Source organism: Mirounga leonina, unplaced genomic scaffold, assembly GCF_011800145.1.
Source record: "Mirounga leonina isolate KUSES-001 unplaced genomic scaffold, KU_Mleo_1.0 Mir_224, whole genome shotgun sequence".
In the NCBI taxonomy this organism is placed as follows: domain Eukaryota; kingdom Metazoa; phylum Chordata; class Mammalia; order Carnivora; family Phocidae; genus Mirounga; species Mirounga leonina.
This window is the reverse complement of record NW_023270615.1, coordinates 16,490,530-16,513,530: the sequence shown is the minus strand read 5'-3', so window position 1 is coordinate 16,513,530 and position 23,001 is coordinate 16,490,530. Positions and strand designations below refer to the sequence as shown.

The 23,001-nt window shown below is 44.0% G+C and overlaps 1 protein-coding gene across 4 annotated transcripts in view; it reads left to right on the top strand.

Moving 5' to 3' along the window:
• Window positions 1–23,001, top strand: part of LOC118026358 (contactin-associated protein-like 3) — a 177,659-nt gene that overhangs the window by 60,391 nt on the left and 94,267 nt on the right. For all 4 annotated transcript variants that reach the window (XM_035029173.1, XM_035029174.1, XM_035029176.1 and 1 more), the window contains exon 4: window positions 20,250–20,397. In XM_035029173.1, coding sequence (XP_034885064.1) covers window positions 20,250–20,397 — 148 coding nt within the window. The remainder of the gene's footprint in view (window positions 1–20,249; window positions 20,398–23,001) is intronic.

Below are 23,001 nucleotides of genomic sequence, written 5' to 3'. Positions count from 1 at the left end.
ATGTTTGTCCATGTATTTGTCTCTCCTGGAGAATTTGATATTTTCATATGGCTTTGAATTGCCATCTCACATCCTTCATTCCAACTTGATAGACTCTCTCTTTTTTTTTTAAAAGATTTTACTTATTTATTTGAGAGAGAGAGAATGAGAGAGAGCACATGAGAGGGGGGAGGGTCAGAGGCAGAAGCAGACTCCCTGCCGAGCAGGGAGCCCGATGCGGGACTCGATCCAGGGACTCCAGGATCATGACCTGAGCTGAAGGCAGTTGCTTAACCAACTGAGCCACCCAGGCGCCCATTGATAGACTCTCTTTAGCATTTCCTGTAGGGCAGGCCTGGTGGTAATGGTCACTCTCAGTTTCTGTTGATCTGGGAATGTCTTTATTTCTCCCTCATTTTTGCATGACATTTGCCTAATATAGAATTCTGCCTGGCCTGCATTTTTGCCTGAGGAATCCACTGATAATTTCACAGAGGATCCCTTGTATGTGATGAGTCACTCTTCCCTTGGTGTGGGTCTCTTTGTGTTCATCTACTTGGTATTTGTTAAGCTTGTATTTCTATATCCATGTCTTTCCTCAGATTTGTGAAATGCTTGGCCATTATGTCTTTCAGTAACTTCTCTGCCTTTTTCTCTGTCTTTTCCCCCTCTGCATCTCCCATAATGTCTGTATTGATCCGCTTGATGTTCTCCCATCATACATCTCTCAGGCTCTGTTCACTGTTCTTCCTTCTTTTCTCATTTTGCTCTTCAGTCTCAATAGTTTCAAATGACCTGTCTTCAAGTTTGCGGATTCTTTGTCTCTGTTTGTGTCTGCTAATGAACCCTCAAATGACTTTTTTCAATTCACTTTTGTATTTTTCATCTCCAGAATTTCCATTTGATAGTTTCTAATAATTCCAAATTCTTTATAGATATTCTCATTTTGTTCATATATTTTCTTGATTTCCTTTAGTTCTTTTGATCATGTTTTCTTTTAGCCTCTAGAGCATATTTAAGGCAGTTGTTTTAAAGCCTTTCTCTAGTAAGTGCAAAGCCAGTGTTTCCTTAGGGATGGTTTCTGGAGATGCATTTTGTTCCTTTGAATGAGCTATGTTTTACTGCTTCTTTGTATGCCTTATGATCTTTTGTTGAAAACTGGGTATTTTAAAAAACAGGCCCCTCTCCCAGTCTTTGCGTGCTGGCTTCATGCAGGGGAAGACCCTCGCTAATCAGTCTGGCATGCATTCTTTATGCCTTCTCAGGCCTGTGTTGTCCCTAGATCTGCATGTGCTTTCTTTCCATTGATGTGGCTGCTTTTAAATGTCTTACTTTCTGTAAGGCTCACACCCTTGCTCATTCTAGGGGCCTTAGCTGTTCTAGTGTATTCCTCAATCAGTAATCTCTTACTCCAGATATCTGTGTCTGTATTTACCTTTAGGATGGTTTTAACAAGTTGTATCTGCTGCTTCCAGTGATTTCCCCTATTTTGAGATGTGAGCCACTTTTGGTTGTCTGAACTCTGAATTGGGGGTCACAAGACCAATCCCTTAAGCATCCCGCAAACAAGTTAGAAATTAGAGGGTTACAAGGGAATGTACTCTGCTCTCTGGTGTGCAGAGGGGAATAGCATTTAGCAACCCCTTTGCTTAAGCTGCGCTGTCTGCACTTTCACGGAGTTTCCTCCCCTGCTGCATGTGGCTTGTTCTTGATTGGACGCTCACTTGGTTGCTGTCGATCTTTGACCATTCCCATCGTTCCCATAATGTTGTTTTGGCCAGTCTCTAGTTGTGTATTTGATGTTTCTATGGGGGGAACGCATCTGGAGTTTTCTTGTCTGTCATCTTACTGACATCACTCTCCTGAATTTTTAAAGTAAGTTTTGTAAATATCCAGTCTATTTCAAAATGTGCTGATTCACACATGTTAGTGTTCTGTTATTTTTGTCTGCCTTTTCCCATATTTTTAAAATGAAAACACGAGTGTGGATGGATTCTAGTCCCTTCTAGAAGAAGAGGTCGTTACTCTGCCAACCTGATATGTGTGATGCTTAAGAGGACCTTTTGAACTGCACATGGATTCTGTCACTTTTTGTAGAGAACCAAGTGACCATGTATAATTGGAGATGCTTCTGCTTTTTAAAAAAAATTTATTTTATTTTATGTTATGCTAGTCACCATGCAATACATCATTAGTTTTTGATGTAGTGATCCATGATTCATTGTTTTTCTCCTTAAACACAGATCTGCTTCCTACACTGAGGGGTGGTGGTCTTTTCCAGGTGCTGCTGGAAACACCACCACGTGCCTGGACACCCACAAGATTTAGAGGGTACTGACAATGCTCTGGGTCCCAATGACCACCCCATTCGTGCTCAGGAAGTGACAGCAGTATTATAATGTGATAACATGCCGGTTACCAAAGCAGCCTTCACTCCTCAGGGGAGGTTTGTGGCCAGCATGTGACACTGACAGGAAGTTGGAACCACAGCTGGGACGTAGGACTCAGCAGGCTCCTCACGTGTCCCTACGGACCTGCAGGCCATGTCCTGTGTGCCTCTGTCCCTGGCTCTGCAAACCCCTCAGCCCTTCCCTCCTCCAGCACCTCCTCCTTCAGGCCCATTTTCAGGGACCCACACTGATTTCCAGTGGGACGTTTCCCGAGGGCCATTAGATGGGACCCTCACCCGGGCCCAGCAGTGCCATCTCGAGGACTCACTAAATGCCCATTCTGTGGGGCACATCCTCACAGCCCAGGGATCCTACAAGCACTAGCAGGGAGGCCGCTGTCAAAGAAGGGACGGGTCCTCGGGGCCCCGCTCAGGGCCTCAGCCCAGGGAGAGCCCTCCAGAGGAAGGAGGGACAGCCCACCTCTCAGACCTCAGGCTGGGGAGGGTGGAGGACTCGGGATCCACGCAAGTCTTCCAGGTGCCGGCCCTCCCCCCGGGGAGCCCTGGATGAGCCGCGTCCACACAAGGAGATGGGGACCCTGCTTACTGCGGCCCCCACCCACGCCCAGTTAGCTACGGGAATTCTGTGTCACCCCGATTTCACTGTAGCTGGTTAGAAAAGGAGGGAAACCCAAGAGCAACAAAAGCAAGCCCGACTCAGCACCGGGAGACAAACCAACTTGCAGGCTTCCAAGAACTGGCCTCATTCCAAGTGAGATGGTCTCTATTTCAACTCACTCCTGATCGCTCATTAGCTTCATTTCAGATACAGTCTGTAGAAAATAGATTCCGGGTCCAGGTTCAGAAGCAGCCCCCACCCCATCCCCGCTCCAGGCTCTGCGGGGTCGTCCCACCAGAGCAGGTGGGCGCCTGTGCCCCCAAGCCCCCCGGGGGCCCCTTGCCTGGGGACCGCGGTCGCCCTCCCTGGCTTGGACACTCAGGGCCCCTCCCAGGGCGGCGTCCCGACCAGGCTTCTGGGCTCGTCACCTGGCCAACCCGCTCGGTTCCCTGGGGCATCTGCCGGTCCTGCCGGTGCCTCCTTCCAGCTCCGCGCCTTTCCTGAGGGTGCGCTCCGCCCCAGACGCCCCTCCTCTCGTGGCCTCAGCCTGAACTCCCTGCTGTGAAAGCCCCGCAGCCCGCCCTCCTCCTCCAGGGAGCCTTGCCTGACTTCCCTGCAGACCCGGAGGGGGCTCCCGAACCGCGTGGTGCTGGTTCCCGGCCCGCAGCACCAGCCTACGCAGCCCTGAGGGCCCGGCTCCCGCCCCTTGTGTTCGATGCCCGGTGTGTTTTCTCACCTGTCAGTCATCAGAATCCTGTAAGGGAAGTATGTACTGCATTTCCAGGTGTAAGCAACTGTCATCTCATAGAATATAACCTTTTGAAATGATTCACTGTCTATACAGCATATCATAGCTTAATAATTGGTGGGTGAGCAGGGCTGATGTAAGATATTTTACAGTATTCCTAGGGCCAAATCACCAGGGTGAAGATGAAAGGCAAGGACAGCTATGGCAACTTTTGCAGAATAATTTTGAATTCACAAATCCCTTTCATTCTAAGACTGGAAAGTCATGTGTGACATAAGCATATGGTGAATACATCCACAAGCACATCGTTACGGTCCCCGAGGGCCCAGTGATGCACTTAGATCCTCTCTGAGCGGGTTAGCATTTAAGCTGCATTGATGACTTCCGAATTGCTGATGCTACGATATCCCATAGCTTTATGGTTCATCAAATTTAGTAAAATGAGACCTAAAAATCACACTCGAATACATATTGAGCAAAGGTCAAACTGACTCTTTTCACAATAATAAAAAGATAATATTGGGAAGTGTGATTGTCCTTTTCATAACGCATTCCAAAATTATGTAAGTTAAATTACATTTACTTAGCACACAATGTCTTTTGAAAATAAATCATAGATGGTGAATGATCTGAGGGATGCACCTGCACAGATTGAGTTGCATATCTACCTATGCTGGATGATGTCCCTGACATCTCCTAATTCATCTTTTAAAAAGTTACTTAGTGTTTTAAAAGAATATGGCGGAAGTGTGACTTCTGCCTAAATCACTTGTTGTGCAAGGTCCTCATTCTAGTGCATTTTACACAATAGGAATTTACTAGTCATAAGCATGGCTGATGGTCATGAGAACAAGGTTGGTCAGTCGTGAGCAGAGAAACAAGGATGGGGGCAGAGAGAAACTGAGCTGTTGTGATCTACTGTCCAGGAAACGGGCTCTCTGAGTTTATCAGGTATCTAGGACACAATGAGACCTTCTAGAAGTGTAGGTTAGTAAATCACTTAGCTTTCCCGGACCGCATGTATTTGTAATGAAAATTCTGTTTTCTACCAGTTTCACTGTGTTGTGAGTGGGGGAGTTCAGTTCCCCTTGTGGGGTCTTTAAGGAGCATTCCAACGCCGTTGTGGAAATCACACTCAGGAAAGCTAAGGAATGACAGCATTTGTTACAGTCACAGGTGCTAGGGTGGGAGGCACAGCCGGCCCTCCTTGCTGGTAGCTGCTTGGCAGGCGCGCCCAGGAGGTGGCCCTACCCAGCAGGTGCGGAGCTGTGCTGGTGAGAACCCCTGGGCAGGTACCCGTATTCGGGGCTGGGATGGGAAACAAAGCCTTGAGGGTTTTCACTGGTGTTGGACATCCCTGGGTCACAGACAGGGGAGGGCGAGAGGGGGAATTTGGGACAGGAGCCAGCCTGACAACCCTGATGCACCCGGGCGGGGCGCTCACCCCCTCTGCGTAGGGGTGTTGGGTCGTCTGGGAAGGAAGTGTTAACAATTTACGATCCAGTCGTCTTCACTCTTTCTTCTCATTTTCAACCTTATTTTCCTTCTCCAGGTAAGAGAACCAAGACTCTGATACCACTCCGTACAGTTCCAAAATATATAAACAGTCTTTTGTCACCTGAAACTGACGGAGAGGAAACGCATTCTGTTAGTTTGTGGTGACGGGGAACTGGGATTTGTGACATTCTCCTCAGGCTCAGGTGTCTGTGGTGCCTGCCGGGCTCTGGACCCCGGCTCCTGGCACCTTTCAGACTCCTCAGTGCATTTATTACTGTCTGAAGGAAAAAGAACACCTCGTCTTTCTGGTTTTGTTCCTTCTTTTGCTTCTTTCTTCCTACCTGGCCTCGTTCCACAAAGCACCGGCCATGGAATTCGTGTGCTTTCGCTCAGTCTCTAAATCACGAACACATCTTCCCTCCTCCGTGATGGGGGCTAGCCAGGGCAATCACTGTCACCTCGATTTTGCATAGAAAGAATGGAAGTTCAAGAATATTCAAAGATTTACGCACAGACGCTGCATGACAGTCAGGAGCTCTGAATTAGATCCACTTAACAAACATTATTTTCTTCACCAATCCATCACTGCCTCACTAAGATTATATATATGTCAAATGTGGGCAGAAGGCTCTTAGAACCCTAGTTTTTGGGCATCCACCACTGCGTCCTGGGAGTAGGTGGCCAGGAATGAGGTGGGGTGCTGTCCTGGGGTCGGCGGGGGGCGGGGGGGAAGAGGAAACCCAAGGGCAGCAGTGCTGAGCGTTCTCACTGCCCTTGATCTTCCCTGTTGCTCTCCTGGGCCATGGTAGGACTCTGTAGGCAGACTGTGTGGTCTCCAGGGCTCTCCCAGTGGGTCCAGCTTAGAAGCCAGGATCCCAGAACACAGACCCCAGTGGTCCCATAACCTGTTGGTTGCACAAAGTACAGCAGGCAGGTTTAGTGATGGGACAGAGCCCGCACAGAAGTAGCGGAAGATGTCAGCTGGTCCTCTGTGCTTAACTGAACCTTCGAGAAACAGGCATCGAATGGAAAATACCACCCTTGTATCAGGACACCTAGCATATTTACATCACTTTCAATACACAGCATACTCAAAAACACAAACTAAAAACTTTGAGGCATGAGAACGGGAGAATTTTATCTTTTAGTATTTCTACAATATTTGAAGTGAGTATTTAAAGTGAAAAAAAAAAAAGGAGTCCAAGTATTTTTTCTAAATCACTGCTTAAGCAGCTATAAACATTTTTAAGGAAAATAGCCCAGGACAGAAATATAATAGAGATTGCACACATTCATGAATCTATCTGACTCCTAACAAGCTCAGCTTGGGAGGAATGGAGCATTTTCTATGTTAGAAGCATAATTATAAATCGTTAAAATACCCACTTGATCACACTACAGAACATTTTTATGGCTTCACTTGAATGCTCACTTAAGAATTTTCTCTGAAAAGTACTCAGAGCAGAGACAGTTAAACAATAAAAGTGAGGTATCGTAAGACCATAATACTAACTTAGAAATAGTTGGTGTAGAAACCACTTACCCTGGCTCAGCCTTTCTACATGTTTTGTTTGTTTGCTTTTCCGGGTGGTAAGTCTCGAATGAAGGAAGGATGGTATGTGGATGCTTACAGGAAGGAGTATCAGAATTCTCTCCCTTCCTTTCTGTATGAAGCAGGCCTGTGAGGGGCTAAGCTGTACCTTTCTCCCCAGATGTCCCTGGCTTCTTCTGATGCACAATCTTGACCCTCTCTGTTGTCCTTTAAACTCTTGGGAATTGGTAAAATCTTGTCATGGGTCTTTCTTTTAGCCAGAGTGGATCGGGCTTCTGAGCCCATCCGTCCAAACCCTCAGTGTGCTGAAGGGGAAGCTGAAGGCATGAGAAAGATGAAGGATTGACTTCAGACAAACAGTAACTCAGCATCCTACTCTTGATGTTTCTTTCTTGGAGTTTTTCCCGGAGAATTCCTACTTACTGTTCCCATCACACTAGAAGTATGTGTAGATAAAACCTCCTGTCAGTAAGTGGATTCCTCCCAGCCTGCGCTCTAGTGTGTTGTATGTTATTCCCAAAAGCTCCCACCCTCAGTCTCAGAGGAGGGCTGATCCCTTGCTCCACCGTTGGCTATAAAGCTTGTCAAAGAAAATTTCTGATCTGAGCCTCTCTTTTTCTTTCTTTCCATAAAAAACAGCCTGATATATCCTAACACCCAGGATCATGGTATGGATTTATTGAGATCCTGCTTCTGAAAAAGATCACATTTAGTGTCCTGGAAATAGATCTTAGCACAGGTGAGCCCCTTTTCTTCAGATGGATGTCTGTCTGGTTCAAGCCAGCAAAGAGGCAATATGGGATCCTCTTCCAGGCTCCATGACAACCCTGGAAGAGGAGTTGCTGGGGGAGCAGCTGCGGGGACCAGGACAGGGACCACGAGGCCAAGCACAGAGGCAGGGGTGCCCTGGCTGGAGGCTCAGTACCTGCACATTATATGTTTTCCCATATATTTTATGTTCTGTCCACAGAACGAGCCTGAGGCAAAAGAGTAAGGCAGGCAAAGAAAGTGTTCTGTGATTTTCCCCTCCTACCTGCTCAGAGATGAGCATTTCCTCCACTCCGTCCTCGTCTGTGTCCTCGCTCGCAGGTAGGAATAGAGGACAGTGAATGTAAGGTGAATGTAAGCTCTCTTAAGCTTTCCATACTGCTTCTGTCTCTCATCTTCCACAGAGCCTGACACAGCGCCTGCCCGCAACGCTGGTTCAATAAATACTGTTGGATTAATAAACGAATGAGAGACCCTGACTTAAAAGAATGGCACAAAAGGGTAGTTCTATTTCAGAAAGAGACTTCTCCAGATTGAAAAGCTTTCAAGACTCACAGTAAATCACAAGTTCAAGGCTACAGCGGCCCCTCAGACTCTGTGGGAAAGAATAGGAGGGATGTTTTGAAAGACAGGGACCACTTCTAGTATTTTTCAAATCGTACATCACAGTTTGCCCGGTGATTGTGAAGTCGATGTTGCTTATGTGTATTGTCCTTTATAGTTGATCTGCTGTAGATCTTTGCTCATCTGTTGTCGTTCAGGTGTTAGGCTTCACTCATTAATTCTGCTATCTTGCTTTTTTAGCATTTACATGAATGAGATAAATCTTTGCTTTTATTTATTTATAGAAAACATTATATATTATATTAGCGTTTCTGAAATGTTTGTAGCTAAGGTTTGTGAGAAAACATGGGAAGAGCCACTCTTCTATGCAAGGGGGAATTTTCTTCTGAAACTTTGTCTAATGTCTGTGAAATAATCCAGGAGAGAGGTGATAACGAGCAACTTCGCTTTACAAACCAGACAACAGCAACAAACTCTTTATTGCACTTCGTCCAGTTGGATGGATTGATTCATGTGTAGGTGGGAGGGGTTAGGTTGTGACAAGTAAGCGAGGTGATCAAAGCAAAGTTCCTGGCTCAGGGCTTCATTCATAGGAAGCACTCCACAAACACAGAACATCATCATCATTATCATTTTGTGAGTAATTTGGTAACATATTTTCTCCTTTCTTGGATTCTCCTCCTTGCATACTTCTAAAGCTAGTTCAAAAATTTCAGTTAGGGGCGCCTGGCTAGCTCAGTCGATTAAGGGACCAACTCTTGGTTTCGGCTCAGGTCATGATCTCAGTGTCAGGCTCCCGGCTCAGTGGGGAGTCTGCTTCTCCCTCTTCCTCACCCTTTGCACCTCCCCTTCTGCCCCCCCACATCTCTCTCTCTCTCTCAAATAAATAAAGTCTAAAAAACAAAATTTTGAGTTAATGTAAATTTCATGAAATTTTGGAAACTGATGGCCTTCTGTTGCCTAGTGGCGGAATACCATCAGAAATTGACTTGGGAGGATGCATAACAAAGCTCCTCCATCATAGAGGGGAAACGTGATCACGAAGTAGTGTGTGCACAAACTTCAGGTAGCAATACTATTCGTAGGAATCTGAATTTCAGAATTCCTCGAATCAGGGCCCTCTCCCCACTCCCTCAGATCCACTAAGGTGTTCATGGTCACTGCAGCCTGGGTTTGTAACAGCCCAAAACCAACAACTACCTAGATGTCTATCCATATGGGATGGGTGGATCATGTGAAGTCAATATTTAGTTTCTGAATATTTTATGAGAACACCTTGATGTCTACAAAGTAAATGATAATAAGTAAATAAGAAAATGATAAGCAGATACTTAGTACTTCCTAAGTGCTGGGCACTGTTCCCCACAGTAAGCTTTTGAAGTGAGTACTATTATCATTTTACAGGCACAAATGGGCTAAGGAAATTGTCCAAGATCTCACAGTTCGTGGTTGGCAGTGACGTAAATAAATTTATTGAATAACACAAGGAGGGCTGGATCTAGATGCGCTCTGAGATCTCTCGAGTGGTCGGAACAGCCCGGGCTTTGGGGTCAGACAGCCCTGGGTAAGAACCCAGCGCTGCCACTGGCCATCTGGCCCCTGGGGCTGATGACCCGAGTACCTCAGAGCCGGTTTTCTGGTCTGTGCAAAGTAAAGAGCAGGCATGGTCTCAGGGGGTTACAGGCGGGGGAGCCCATGGTGAAGACCCAGGGGGAGGAGCTCCTAGTGGGGGAACCCACTCTGAACCTCAGAATTGGCATGAAGATTATTTTAAACTGAAAGCCTTGGGGAATGAACAGCTGCAGAAAGCGGCCTTCATGGCACTAATTTGACTAAAAGCAGCCACTTCTGAGAGGTGAGGCTGCCGTGAATCCCCTGCTCTAGGCAGGTCCACTCCCAGGGAAGAGACCGAGATAACCTACCATAAATCCTCTCCACAGAGGTTCATGGCACAGAAAAAGAAAGACCACTCTCACCTGAATCAACAAATATTATCACAAACTTCCCCATCTCTGATTCATTCTCCCTAAAACCCATTTGTCTTTTCTAAAGAAACTACTTTGTTCTTTCCTTAGAAGCCCTGTCTCCTCCCTCTTTCCCTGCTAAATGAGGTCTAATAAGCGTCCAACTTTAGCCAGGAGCTAGCTTCTTCTCTTGTTAACTCCCGTTTATAGGAACACACTTTTTTTCCTGTTAATCTGCCGCTCGTCGGTTTATTCTAGGGCCCTCTAAAAGAGCCGAGAAGTCTTTCCTCCCTGACATTGGCAGGTACTCAGTGCATAATATCATCATCCCCTGTGACTCTGAAATCTCAGGATTCTAGTTTAATCTGCATATTTAAAGAGCCCAAAACATACCCTGAGATTATAAATGAGATCATCAAGCATACTGAAATACAGAGGTAAACATTTTGAAATGGAAAAGATCTGGATTGTACACAGAACATAACGTAGATTTCTTCCAATTCTGTAAAACTTTATGTAGGTGGAAATTTCACTGCAGAGACCAACTGTGGAGAAAAATTACATGAGTAGAATTTAGCGTAGCAAAACTTACCACTGAGCAAATGCAATATATAGTTAATGAGATGCATACTTTTTTATTATGCCACATGTTGATTAAAAATGAATGGTAAGCAGTTGACAAAAGTGACTTCAGTTGATCTGGCTTCTCAGTGGTTAAACCAAACAGGAGCTCCTGATCTGCCTTTCCAAAGATTGGGACCTGGGCAGATCTTTCCTACCTGCTTCCCTTTTGGAGGAGAAGGGAAGAGCGGTGTCTCCAGGTGACAGGGACTGGTGTCTTGTGGATCCAGCATGCTTCCCTGCTGGGGGGAGGGATGAGGCAGTATTTGCTAATATTTTCCCCAGTGCCTGGGATGTCGGCTGGAGCTTCTCTAGAACGTTGTTAATGATGGGAAGGATCCTGTGGCAGGGGGATGGCATCTGCTGTGCCTAAGCCGGGGACCTCAGGTCTGCCCGTCTCTAATCACGAGGATCCCTACTTTAGAAAATCTGGGGAAAAAAAAGGACTGGTGGGAAGCAATAAATGCAGAAGACAATTATAATAAACCATAAACAATGGCTAACTGGGGACAGGGGAAAGAGTGGCTTCTGCATGTTAAGCTTTTCTGTACTATTTGACTTTTCTAGCCAAAGCTATCTATGCTTATCATTTATTTTCCATGTTAACTGGGGTTTTCTTGCTGGTGAGAACACAGACCACATTTTGTTTTTTCTTGGTATTTTTTAAGAAACAATATAACACGTAGCATTTAAAAAATAAATTAAAAAAGAATTTGTAACCATGCATTAATAAAAGCAAACAAAAGAGCACAACATAACAGACCAATATATTAAAATATATAAATGTTTGCATAGCGGCTTGAATTAAATAGATTATTTAGTCCTATGCCTTTTCCTACACGTTCTCTAAGAAGTCAGGAGATGAATTTTAAACTTTCCTTTTAGAACCCTGAGGTGTCTGAGCTTTTGCTCTATTTGCAACAAGTTAGCCTGCTTGTTTCCTGGATGCTGGGAGAAGACAGGAGGCTCCTGGGTCAGAGACAGGGGAGTGTGTGACTGACTTGGTTATTCAGAAAGCCCGGCAGGCAGCATCAGGTCCCGGCCTTGGTTCTCCTTGACCCTACGTCACATGTGTGCTATGTTTATAGGCCCAGATGGTTGCCTGCACATTCAGGGGGTTACGTTACAAGAGCTTAGGGAACCTGAATCTTGTGTGCGGGAAGCATGCCTGCCCTTCGCCTGGAAGAAAAAAAATGATCTTACAAGGCTGCTTTCTACATAAATGTCTTTGAAAGACAGTTCAGAATAAAAGACAGTCAGGGCTTCTTTTTGTAAGATGTGCAGAAATGTGAGAAACCCATGGAGAATTGTCTTACCTCTGCTCTGGCCCCCACAGCCTTTCATCATCCTTAGGAAATGGCAAGTATTTGTGGCAAGGGACTTACATCATATGTATTTCAACTTACTTTTCGGAGATGTATTTCTTTTATCCCGTTCTAAGCATAATTCTTGTGTCAGAATTAATTTTGAACTCGTAGTGACCCTAATCACTTTGGTTTAACAGTATTGCTCACTCAAATTTAAAATGCTAAGAAAAGAACAGGGTTTTTTGGGGGGGGGGAGGGGGAGGTTACTAAAATAACCAAAACAACCTTAGATAGACAATTAGCTGAAACACAGCTATTTGATCAGGATACAATTTTAAGCTTATTTGCCTAAATCCTATGTAAGTGAATACTTCCTTTGAGTGCAGAATTGTGACTACCACTCAGAAATGACTCTTATTTTTTAATATATATGACAGCAAAATCTTGGGATGGTAAGTATGTTTCCCTTATTAAACAGAGTGTAGGATAAATCTAAATATCTGATTGGAGAAGAAAATTTAGAATGGAAAACACTGTCATTCCACTACTGCAGGATTGTTTGCTTGTTCCCCTATATTAAAATGGACAGTTTGCCTCTTTCTTAAAAATATGTATTTATTTAGGGGCGCCTGGGTGGCTCAGTTGGTTAAGCGACTGCCTTCAGCTCAGGTCATGATCCCAGGGTCCTGGGATCGAGTCCCGCATCGGGCTCCCTGCTCAGCAGGGAGTCTGCTTCTCCCTCTGACCCTCCCCCCTCTCATGCTCTCTCTCTATCTCATTCTCTTTCAAATAAATAAATAAAATCTTTTAAAAAATGTATTTATTTAAAGTTTATTTATTTATTTAAGAAATCTCTCCGCCCCACTTGGGGCTCGAACTCAAGACCCTGAGCTGAAGAGTCGCATGCTCCTCCGACTGAGCTGGCCAGGCACCCTGGCAGTTAGCCTCTTGAAAGAAATTAAAATCCACATAGAAGGTTTTAGAAGTATTTATTTAGCTGCTCAGTGGTATTCGCTCTCCCTCAGAAATTATTTAAAAATGGAGTTTTTGTTCAAGATGTCTAACACCAGTGCCAAGTTTTTTTCCCCCAGTTTATTGTACTGTAATGGCGCCTAACATCTTGCTGAGTCCTCACGTGGTCCTCCCTCCATGTGCACATTCCCTGCGGTCTCTCTGTGCGTCCGGATTTCCTCTTGTAACAACCCAGTCACATTGGATTAGGACTCACCCTAATGGCCTCATTTTACCTTGATCACCTCTTTATAGACCCAGTCACATTCTGAAGTACTGGGGGTTTGGGCTTCCACATATGAATTTGGGGGGGGACACAATTCAGCCCACCGCAGTAAGTTAGATGAGTTCCCTACTTTATGAAGTATTTTTTTTTAAAGATTTTATTTATTTATTTGACAGAGAGAGACACAGTGAGAGCAGGATCACAAGCAGGGGGAGAGTTAGAGGGAGAAACAGGCTTCCCGCAGAGCAGGGAGCCCGATGCGGGGCTCGATCCCAGGACCCTGGGATCATGACCCGAGCCAAAGGCAGACGCTTAACGACTGAGCCACCCAGGCGCCCCTGTGAAATATTTTGATGTTGACTTAAATACATATGGTATCACTTCAAGTCACTGGTACTTCTTGACGAGAAATCTTCCTAAATTTTGTACAAATAACCTATTTGACGTATCACTGTTTTGAACATATACAGGAAGCTAACAGGATAGTGCTATCCTACCAATAATCTGAATTGTTAAAGAATGCCCTCAAAACTGTGCCTAGAGTCAAGTTTAAATGTTATATTTAATTCTTTTCATTCAGTTAACTTATTTAATTTCTTCAAGCTGCTGATAGGAGATGCACACTATTAAACACTCATTTGAGGCATTTCTTATAACACTAGCAATACTTCATTTTGGTCTTTTGTGTCACTCTTCAAATACTGAGAGCTAATTCAGTTTTCAAAAAATAAGTTGTGCCGTGTATCAAACCACACATATTTTTTGCGATGTTCTGGGATTGTTTTCAATAACCACATATTGTTTTTAATGTATGCTCTTGTTGCTATTGGAAATTTTTTTTCTGGCTTTTTCTCTACTTTCAACCTCTTTGCCAACACTAATGGGCCTTTCAGATATCTTATAAAATGTATTTTTCCTGATCACTTAGGAAGATGGGGAAGGGAGGAGTATTGAGAAACCCAAACGAGTTTTTCTGCAGTCAAGGAAACTGGGTTCATATTTCAAGCAGAAGGTAACACTAAGCAGTAAAAGCCCACAACTTAGCAATGTGTTTTAAAAATACTCTATTTCAATAATATTTTGGTAATGCTTACATTACCCTTCTTTATACAGCACAGATAACAAAAGTACGTCAATGAAGAGCAGCATTTGGGACCCTGTTTCCTGCATCTGCATTAGCCCTGGGATGTGGATGAGTCCAGGGCCAGGCACAATGGGTTTCTATGTGGTGCAGCTATGCGGGGCGGGTTCCCTCTCAAAGTAGGGGAAGGTGCTGGGACACAGAGAAGTGATCGTCTCTTTTTGCTCAGTCACTGGTTTGACTTTGTGACTTGCTTCCACCAAGAGTCCATAAAAGAACCCAGGAAATACTTCTTAAGTGCATACTTTTTCCAACACATTGAGATTTTCACATCAGAAGATATCACATACATGCCTGTAATATACATATTCTGTGCATTAATACATACATATTAGACACAAGCAGGTCTTTTAAGTATACTTCAGGTACACGTTTGCTTGTTTTAAGTGAGAAGAGAGATTATTCATTCACTTTCTAGAACATTGTTGAAGTAAACTCATCTGCATGAGTTAAAACTTCAGCATTCACCTGGCACAAAGCACCCTGGTTAACTGATCTCAAGGGGTGAGCCACTCCCTTCAGATCATACATTTGACATCCCAACCCGGTTCACTCAATAAAACAAAAGGAGAAGGAGGATACTTTCCTTGATTTATTTATGTATAAATGTTATATTACTTTCTAGTTCACTCAAATATTAAAAATAATTTATAACAAGAGCATTTACTTTAAAGCAACTGAGTACAACTGTTATATAGTCTAACTACAGGAAATAATTTTAGTACATCCTTTCATGGTCCGCGAGCCTCCGGAAATAACAGGGACAAAATATTATTTTTAATAATAATAATTATTATTATTCCCCCATTACTCATGAAGAAGCTGAGACGTGGGGAGATTTAAACATCTTGTCCAAGACCATCATGGCCCCGTAATTAAAATGGCCAGAATTAGAGCTCGGGGATTCCTGCACACTCTCTTAATCCCAGCAACATCCTCCCTCTTACCTCAGAGGTCTTAAAATAAAATGAACACATGAGTGAATAATGAAGCTCGGATTTCCTAGGGGCCCACAGTAGAGGCTTAATATTTATTTATTTTTAAAATCACTGAGCCCTATTTCATCACTTGTATTTTGAAATAAGGCATTGCTATAAAAGCCTACCTTAGGACACAGATATTTCAAACCTAAAATGACAAATACGTAATAGGCATCTTGAAGGTCATTTGTTGACTTTAACGTAGAATTGTGAGGACTCACGTTACACTAGAGACCATGGCTCTGCATGAGCCTCCTAACGATCCTTTCTCATGATTTAGATCCTACTGATGTGACTGCTTACTAAACTCAATGCAGAGTTGGCAGCTTTTCAGAAATGTCATCGATTCCTAAAACAAATTATTTAGGAAACACACTTATAGCACCTGAGTGGAGCCCAAGCCATGGAATCGGGTTACCTTCAGCATAGCTAATGTGGAAACTGAAGACTTCATCAGACATTGTCTGTTCCTAATAGTGGATGAAACATTCAATTGTGATGCCTTTAAAGTGATTGAATATTGAGTGCATGTCCAACTAAGGTGTTCCCGGTGATCAGTAGTGGGGAGGGTTTTGTTGGTTTGTTTCTTAATGCTAGGCGAGCCAAGGGGGATGCCAGAAAGACAAGCCCATGAGACTGCTTACACTAACTAACTCATTAGAATTGTAAGAGAGGTTTTCTTGTTCTTACTTTACACACGAAAGTGCTGGCTTCCAGGAGTTCACTCCTGTAATGAGAGACGGGGAAGATGGGGTCTTCATCTTCCCACTTGTTAGAACAGAGAGCAGGCCTGCCAGTCTGTGTGTGGCCTGTGCATCCAGTGTTTTCTGGAAACCCCAAAGCAAAAGTACATAAGGCAAAGAATAGATTCTACCATCTCTTAAGAGATAAACATTAGCTTCACAAAAATATATGGGATCATTTCAGTAATGAGCCCCAAAAGTGAGAGTGACATGCTAGTAGGGATCCCTCGTGTGCCAAACTCATTTCATTTAATTTCTGTGTCTTTAAAGAAATGTATTATTGATCTGTACCCAAAGGGACTGTTGACAGTTCTACCTAAGACAAGAATAATGTAATTCCTTAAAATTAGAATGAATAAAGATGATTGCATAGGTGTATACACATACATATGTTCCAAGTATTTGAATATAATTAAAATTGTACGTGATGAATGTTTTGTTTTGTATGCAGATTCCCAGGAGTTGTAAAGAGTGCTTTCTGAATCTCCTCTTTTCATAGGCTGTTAAGACATTATTGCCACTTGAAATATTTCTTAAATAGCATTCTGTCTGAATTCCATTAAAACAGAACTAGAAATTCCTTTTGCCATACGGCATTGTCATCACAATCTGAAACATTGTGTTCAGAATTTTTATTCCATAAACAAAGTACTCCAGAAGGAAGTAATGATATCCAAGGAAAATAAAATAATTTGTTAAAGTATCCTTCCTAGGAAATCATTTCATTATATGGTTTATACTGATGTTTAGAATTTTTGTCAGTTACACTCAAATAAATATTGACTTCAGTTCTTAGGTTGAATTATAATTTTGGCTTCACAGTGGATATAGGAGCCGACGTCCCTCTCTTGAATGTTGATCTGCACGTCTTGGGTATTGAACCTGAGACAGAATGTAAGTAACAAGATGCAGAGTTTGACAAATGAGCTGCCTCTGCCAAATGTGCCCACAGTAACCAAAATGGCAGCCATGGCCACGGCCACGGTGGCCACCCTCGTGGACCTCTAGGCAAGAGTGGGAACATGACTGTTCAGATAGTATCTCACTTAATGGCACCTCAACCTTTAGAGTTAGGTTTGACCAAGCTGGTTTTGTAGATGAAGGAAGTGTGGCTGGCAGCCTATAATAATAGCTAAGACCATATGCTGGAACGTGGTGGCGCTGGTACGGTGCAGGTCCTGGGCACGCCAGCCTGTGGTTCCAGCAGGAAGGTGGGGGTGGGGAGTGCACATTCCCGACTTCCCATTTGGAGCATGGCGGCAATGGAAAGGGCTTACCTGATCTTGGCGTAACAATTGCTAACCCTTGAAAAATGATATTGGGCAAAGGTTATGCTTTCACTGAGCAAGAGAGAAATGACTGAGGGCCTCCCAGTTGATGTTTCATTCACTAGCCAAGAGGAAGTATTACAGTGTCTGAAACTGGGACTGCCATCACATTTGGGTTTTCTATATTCCTAGTTCCATCTGTTCATACCTGCTTCTCATGGCTTACAACCCTGAGTAGCGATTGGGCTTGGTTTGGTTGGGTTTGGTTGTTAAGGCAGATCTGGTGTTTCACCAAGCAAAACGACTAGGCAGGCAGCCTTCTTGGCTGAACTAAGAGCTTTGGCCCTGTGCTACATGGTTATATCTGTTTGTTTGTTTTACCTGCAGGTGGGTAGTGGAGTCTGTCCTTCTAGTGCAAGTGAACATAAGAAAGGGTCAAGTCCCTTGTCCCTTAGTTTTATTACTATCATAGGAAGGAATATTACAAGAACATCTTTGACCCTCTGGATGATAAAACTTGGAGAGATCAAAGAGTGCAGAACTTGAACTTTGGACGGTGGGTTCCAAAGAACTGATAGCATTTAGATAGATTTAACATTTGACATTAGATTTTAAAAGAGACACACCATAGCTGGGGCTCTAACAGTTTGTCTTCAGAGCATAAACTGGCAAGGTCCTTGGATGGGGCAGCATTTTCTATTAAGATGCTGTGTTACTATTAGGAAAACCTTAGGTTGTTAGGCTCCACTATTGCATAGGCCATCTGGGAAAAATGAAGAATCTGATGAAAAATTGATGGGATCAATTTTAAAAAGGGATATAAAGCTTCAGGGGCAGACTCTAAAATGCTCAGAGCAGAAAGAGCCCGTTGAAATCCTGGTCTGAAGGAGGCGAGAGGAGGTTCTGGGGCTCAGGTGGCAGGACAGAGGAGCCCAGCATTTCAGTGGACTTTGCAGGCACAGACAAATTATTTACACATGAGTTGTGATCTTCTGATGCATCCTATGGCCTGAATACTGATGTGTGGGCGTTAATGCTTACTGAAGTAGGCAAGACCACAGGGGTGAGCAGGAGTGGATTTGCTGATGGCTGAATGGATGATAACTAAATCCATGTCATCTGAAACCCACCCATCTTTTCCCACCCCCTGAATAAAAGTACAGAACACTTCGGTCAACACTGTTAAAGAGAGGTTGCCAGGACAGGGTGCAGAGGCTGCATGGGAACACACGTCCTGTGTGTTGGAGTCTGTGCTGTGTTTTGTAAATTTTCTTGCATGTATGTGTTACCTTTAAAAAAATTGATTAACTTGTTAGTAACATATCTATGATTAATGTGTATATATACGGAAGCATCACCCTTTTTTTGGGTTTCCCTATATGCATGCTGATATTTACATGAAAAACAACGCCATGAGAAACGAGTCACACATTCCCTGTAACAACATCCTGTGCTCTCATGTTGGCCCCTTCTAGCATGAGGCCAGGTGCCCATGTCTGAGCTAGCACACCCCTCCATCATGGGTCTCCTGGGTGCTCCCGAAGTGCGGCTAACTTGGAGCAACCTGAACACACACAAAGAACATTGGGATTGATATCCAAAGCCCCCAAATCTAGTCTTGGTCATGCTAGATAATAGCTATCCTACTGCTGCAGAATCTTCCTACTTTCTTAGATTTTGGTTTTGCATTTATAAATGAAGGGTTTTGAACTAGAACCCTGTCTAGGTCCCTTCCAGCTCTCAAATCCCAGAGTTAAGTGTTCTTACTGCACAAACTGCAGGTTATCCTTGTGCTTGATTGCCTTGGATGTGGGGCTGCTTGTGAGCGTTTTAACTGCTTAGAGATTAGGGAAATGCTTTAGGGGAAGAGCACCTTTCCAAAAGCAAGCCTTCAAGGGTAGCCGGTTTATAGCCAGCTTAATGGTGCCACTGAAATTTAAATCACCCTGCAAATAAGGAAAACTTAGAACAATGGTGACTAATCTAGGCCCTGAAGAAAGGTTGTCACATCCTCTTAAACATTAGCAGCTGGATATAGTATTCTTGGCTGCATATTTTTTCTCATTTAGTGCTCTGAATATATCATGCCAGTCCTTTCTGCACCCAGATGTTTATAGCAGCAATGTCCACAATAGCCAAACTGTGGAAAGAGCCAAGATGTCTATCAACAGAAGAATGGATAAAGAAGATGTGGTATATATATATATATACACATACACACACACAATGGAATATTATGCAGCCATCAAAAGGAATGAGATCTTGCCATTTGCAACGACGTGGATGGAACTGGAGGGTGTTATGCTGAGCGAAATAAGTCAATCAGAGAAAGACATGTATCATATGACCTCACTGATATGAGGAATTCTTAATCGCAGGAAACAAACTGAGGGTTGCTGGAGTGGGGGGTGGGGTGGGAGGGATGGGGTGGCTGGGTGATAGACTTTGGGGAGGGTATATGCTATGGTGAGCACTGTGAATTGTGCAAGACTATTGAATCACAGATCTGTACCTCTGAAACAAATAATGCAATATATGTTAAGAAAAAAAAAAAAGAAGAAGATAGCAAGAGGGGAAGAATGAGGGGGGGAAATCAGAGGGGGAGACAAGCCATGAGAGACGATGGACTCTGAAAAACAAACTGAGGGTTCTAGAGGGGAGGGGGGCGGGAGGATGGGTTAGCCTGGTGATAGGTATTAAAGAGGGCACGTTTAAAAAACGTTTAAAAAACAAAAAAACATTAGCAGCATTTCCATAAAGCAGGCAGCCTTTTGCATATTAACAGTGAAGCCTCCATCGCTCTTGGGCAAGAGAAGTGACGTGAACTCCGTGTTCTGCAGACACATTGATCCCTTTCTCCCTTCTCAACCAGGGTTTTCCAGGAAACACAAATGCGGACAGTGTGGTGCATTACCGACTCCAGCCTCCCTTCGAAGCCAGGTTCCTGCGCTTCCTCCCCTTAGCCTGGAACCCTAAGGGCAGGATCGGGATGCGGATAGAAGTGTATGGATGCACATACCGTAAGTGGTGTTTAATCCTCCCAGCAGCCCCCCACCCCTGCCAAGATCAGTGACAGAGGGACATGCTCTGTCCAGGCTGAAAACTGAGCTTGACTTTTTTCAGCCTTTTAAATATCCCTGTATGTAAAACTGTTTTTTATGGAAAGCCTGGATATTGCTGTCTTTGGTTATTTTCTAGTTGAATGTAGAGGTGCGCCCCAATTGAGCCTCAGAATCCTAGATTCCCAGAGGAGAGCAGGGTCCCTATTTTAGAGTGGGTGCATCATAAAAATAACGAGGTTCAAGTCAACAACAGTAATTCACTGTGACGGATGGTGCTATTCTCGGACACTGAGGTGACTCTGGTGTGGGGACGCAGGTGACAGCAGGTGATCTTGTTTTCCCCGTAATCCGCAATGACTCCGTGCTTCTCCCATATTCACCGCTTGAATCCCCACTTTCCTTGATGTGAACCTTCATTTGAACATCATTTATGAGTTGTGTCTTCCCTCTTTTCCCCAATAATGAGAAGAGTGACAAAAGTTGCAGCCAACGTGAGCATGAACACAAGCAGAAACGCATTCAGTGACATCTGTGGGGGAATCGACTGTACAGTTGCCATTTTGATGATCTGGAATATACTGGAATTTCTTAAATGAGTCCAAAAGAAAAAAAGTATTCCAAAAAATCTAGAAAACTGGAGAATAACCCAAAGAGTATGTTGGATGGGAACATCTTGGGAGGTTGGGTTTTTGGTCACACTTCATTTCATACCTGATCAGAGCATTAGCTTTGCAGAAAAGTGTCAGTAAGATCTATCATATGCAAAATATGTAATGTGTCAGATCCTACCTTACAGACATTTTCTCATTCAACTCCCACAACAGCCAAATGGATCTGGTATAGTAATAAGCTTTCTGCATCAGAGGAGGAAGAATCTTCGCCTTGGAGAAATGGAGATGTTTGCCAGAACTATTATATACTGGATCTAGGATTTAACAACTATGTCTTTTTCCCCAAATTTGGTTCTCATAACTACTATATTATTCAGGCTTTCATTTCTTTATTCCCTCCCGTGCCATATAAGAATTTATCGGACACTTGCTATTTGCAGAGAACTGTGTTAGGGAATGGATGTGGGGGGCCCTTCTAAAATGATTGCTTTTCTTTGTCAAGACTTTATGAGAAGTCATAAAATTGCACAAAACAAATGTAAAATATTGGAACACGAACCTGGGGCCTAGGGAGTAGAGCGGTCAGTCAGTTTTCAAAGTGAAGGGCTTGGGAGGTGAGCTGGGGGTGGGAGGGGCTTCCAGGAAGGAGGAAGGAAGGATCATGCGCACAGTGGCTGCAGGAATCTCGGCTTCTGGTGGCTCAGGGATCCGGGAGGGTGTGGGCACTGAGGAGCAGGGAGGGGCTGCATAGCAATGACACCATCGCCCCTTTGTTAACCCCACAGACAATGAGGCCTTTGGAGGTGAGGCTCACCATCCCAGAAGCAACCCCATCCTAGATTCAAGGATCCCCTTCGGCCTCAGCTCCATCTGTCTTCCCGAGGACAGGCTCCGCTTTCACTCCATTTCCAAACCCTGTCTCTGGTTGGCATTTCCGTGCAACATTCAGCGGAGATGGTGTTGCGATGCTCTCAGTCTTTTTTCCCTCTTTCCATTGGCCATCTCCTTCCCTCCTTTTGTTTCTGAAATCCATGAACGTGCTCACTGCTGCAAGCGGCTGGGACACCCGATATTCTGTCTTCTCTTTGATCCCATAAAATTAGCTTCTCCTTTCTCCCATTACTTTGGAAACAACTTCAGGTTTACTGACTTCAAAGCAGAACATGCTCTTTGATGGCAATTTGCCATTAGCTTGATGTTCTTCGTGAGGAGATACTACTCCAGTTCCTTGGGTTAGAGGTCAGTACCAGGGAGATCAAAGCTGCCGGCCTGGTCCCCAGAAGGGCTTGCGTGCATCCTAAATTCAGCAAACACGAGTTGTCGGGCACAGGGGGCTCCTAGCATAAAACTGTAGACTGATAATAATCATCACGACTTGTAAAACTAGACAGAGTACATTGCTTAATAGTGGGGTCTCTGTATGGTCTTCATTTTTATTATTAATAATTGTTCAAGCATAAAGCTTTGTACTTTTATTTTTGACAGTAATTGAATATGATATGGTTTATAGCCCAAAGAGCTAATTATTGTCTTTTTCCCCCCATTTCTATTTTCACTGCTCTGTTGATATTGAGAAAATGTCCGATTGCTTATCTTGGCATATAATGTCTCTTAGATGCAACTTCTCTTTTTGGTTTCATTTCTTTAAACTCCAATTACAGCTATATTCGCTATTCCTATAAACACCAGGCATTTTTCATCGCTTCCTGGCTTGGCACACATGTGTTCTCTACCTGAAAATCCCTCCCTTCCCCCGACTCCGAGAGTGGACGTGGAGTATATGGGGTCTTCTTAGAGTTCCTCGTTCCCTCCAGCAGCCCCGTGTGTCCAGTGCCATATTCCCCACAAACTTGTTCTAGGCTTTGTATCGCACTCTAAAAAGAACTCCATTTGGGTGTCCTCCACTTTCTTAGATTTTCAGTAACAGTTACACACTCTGATCAATTCCACA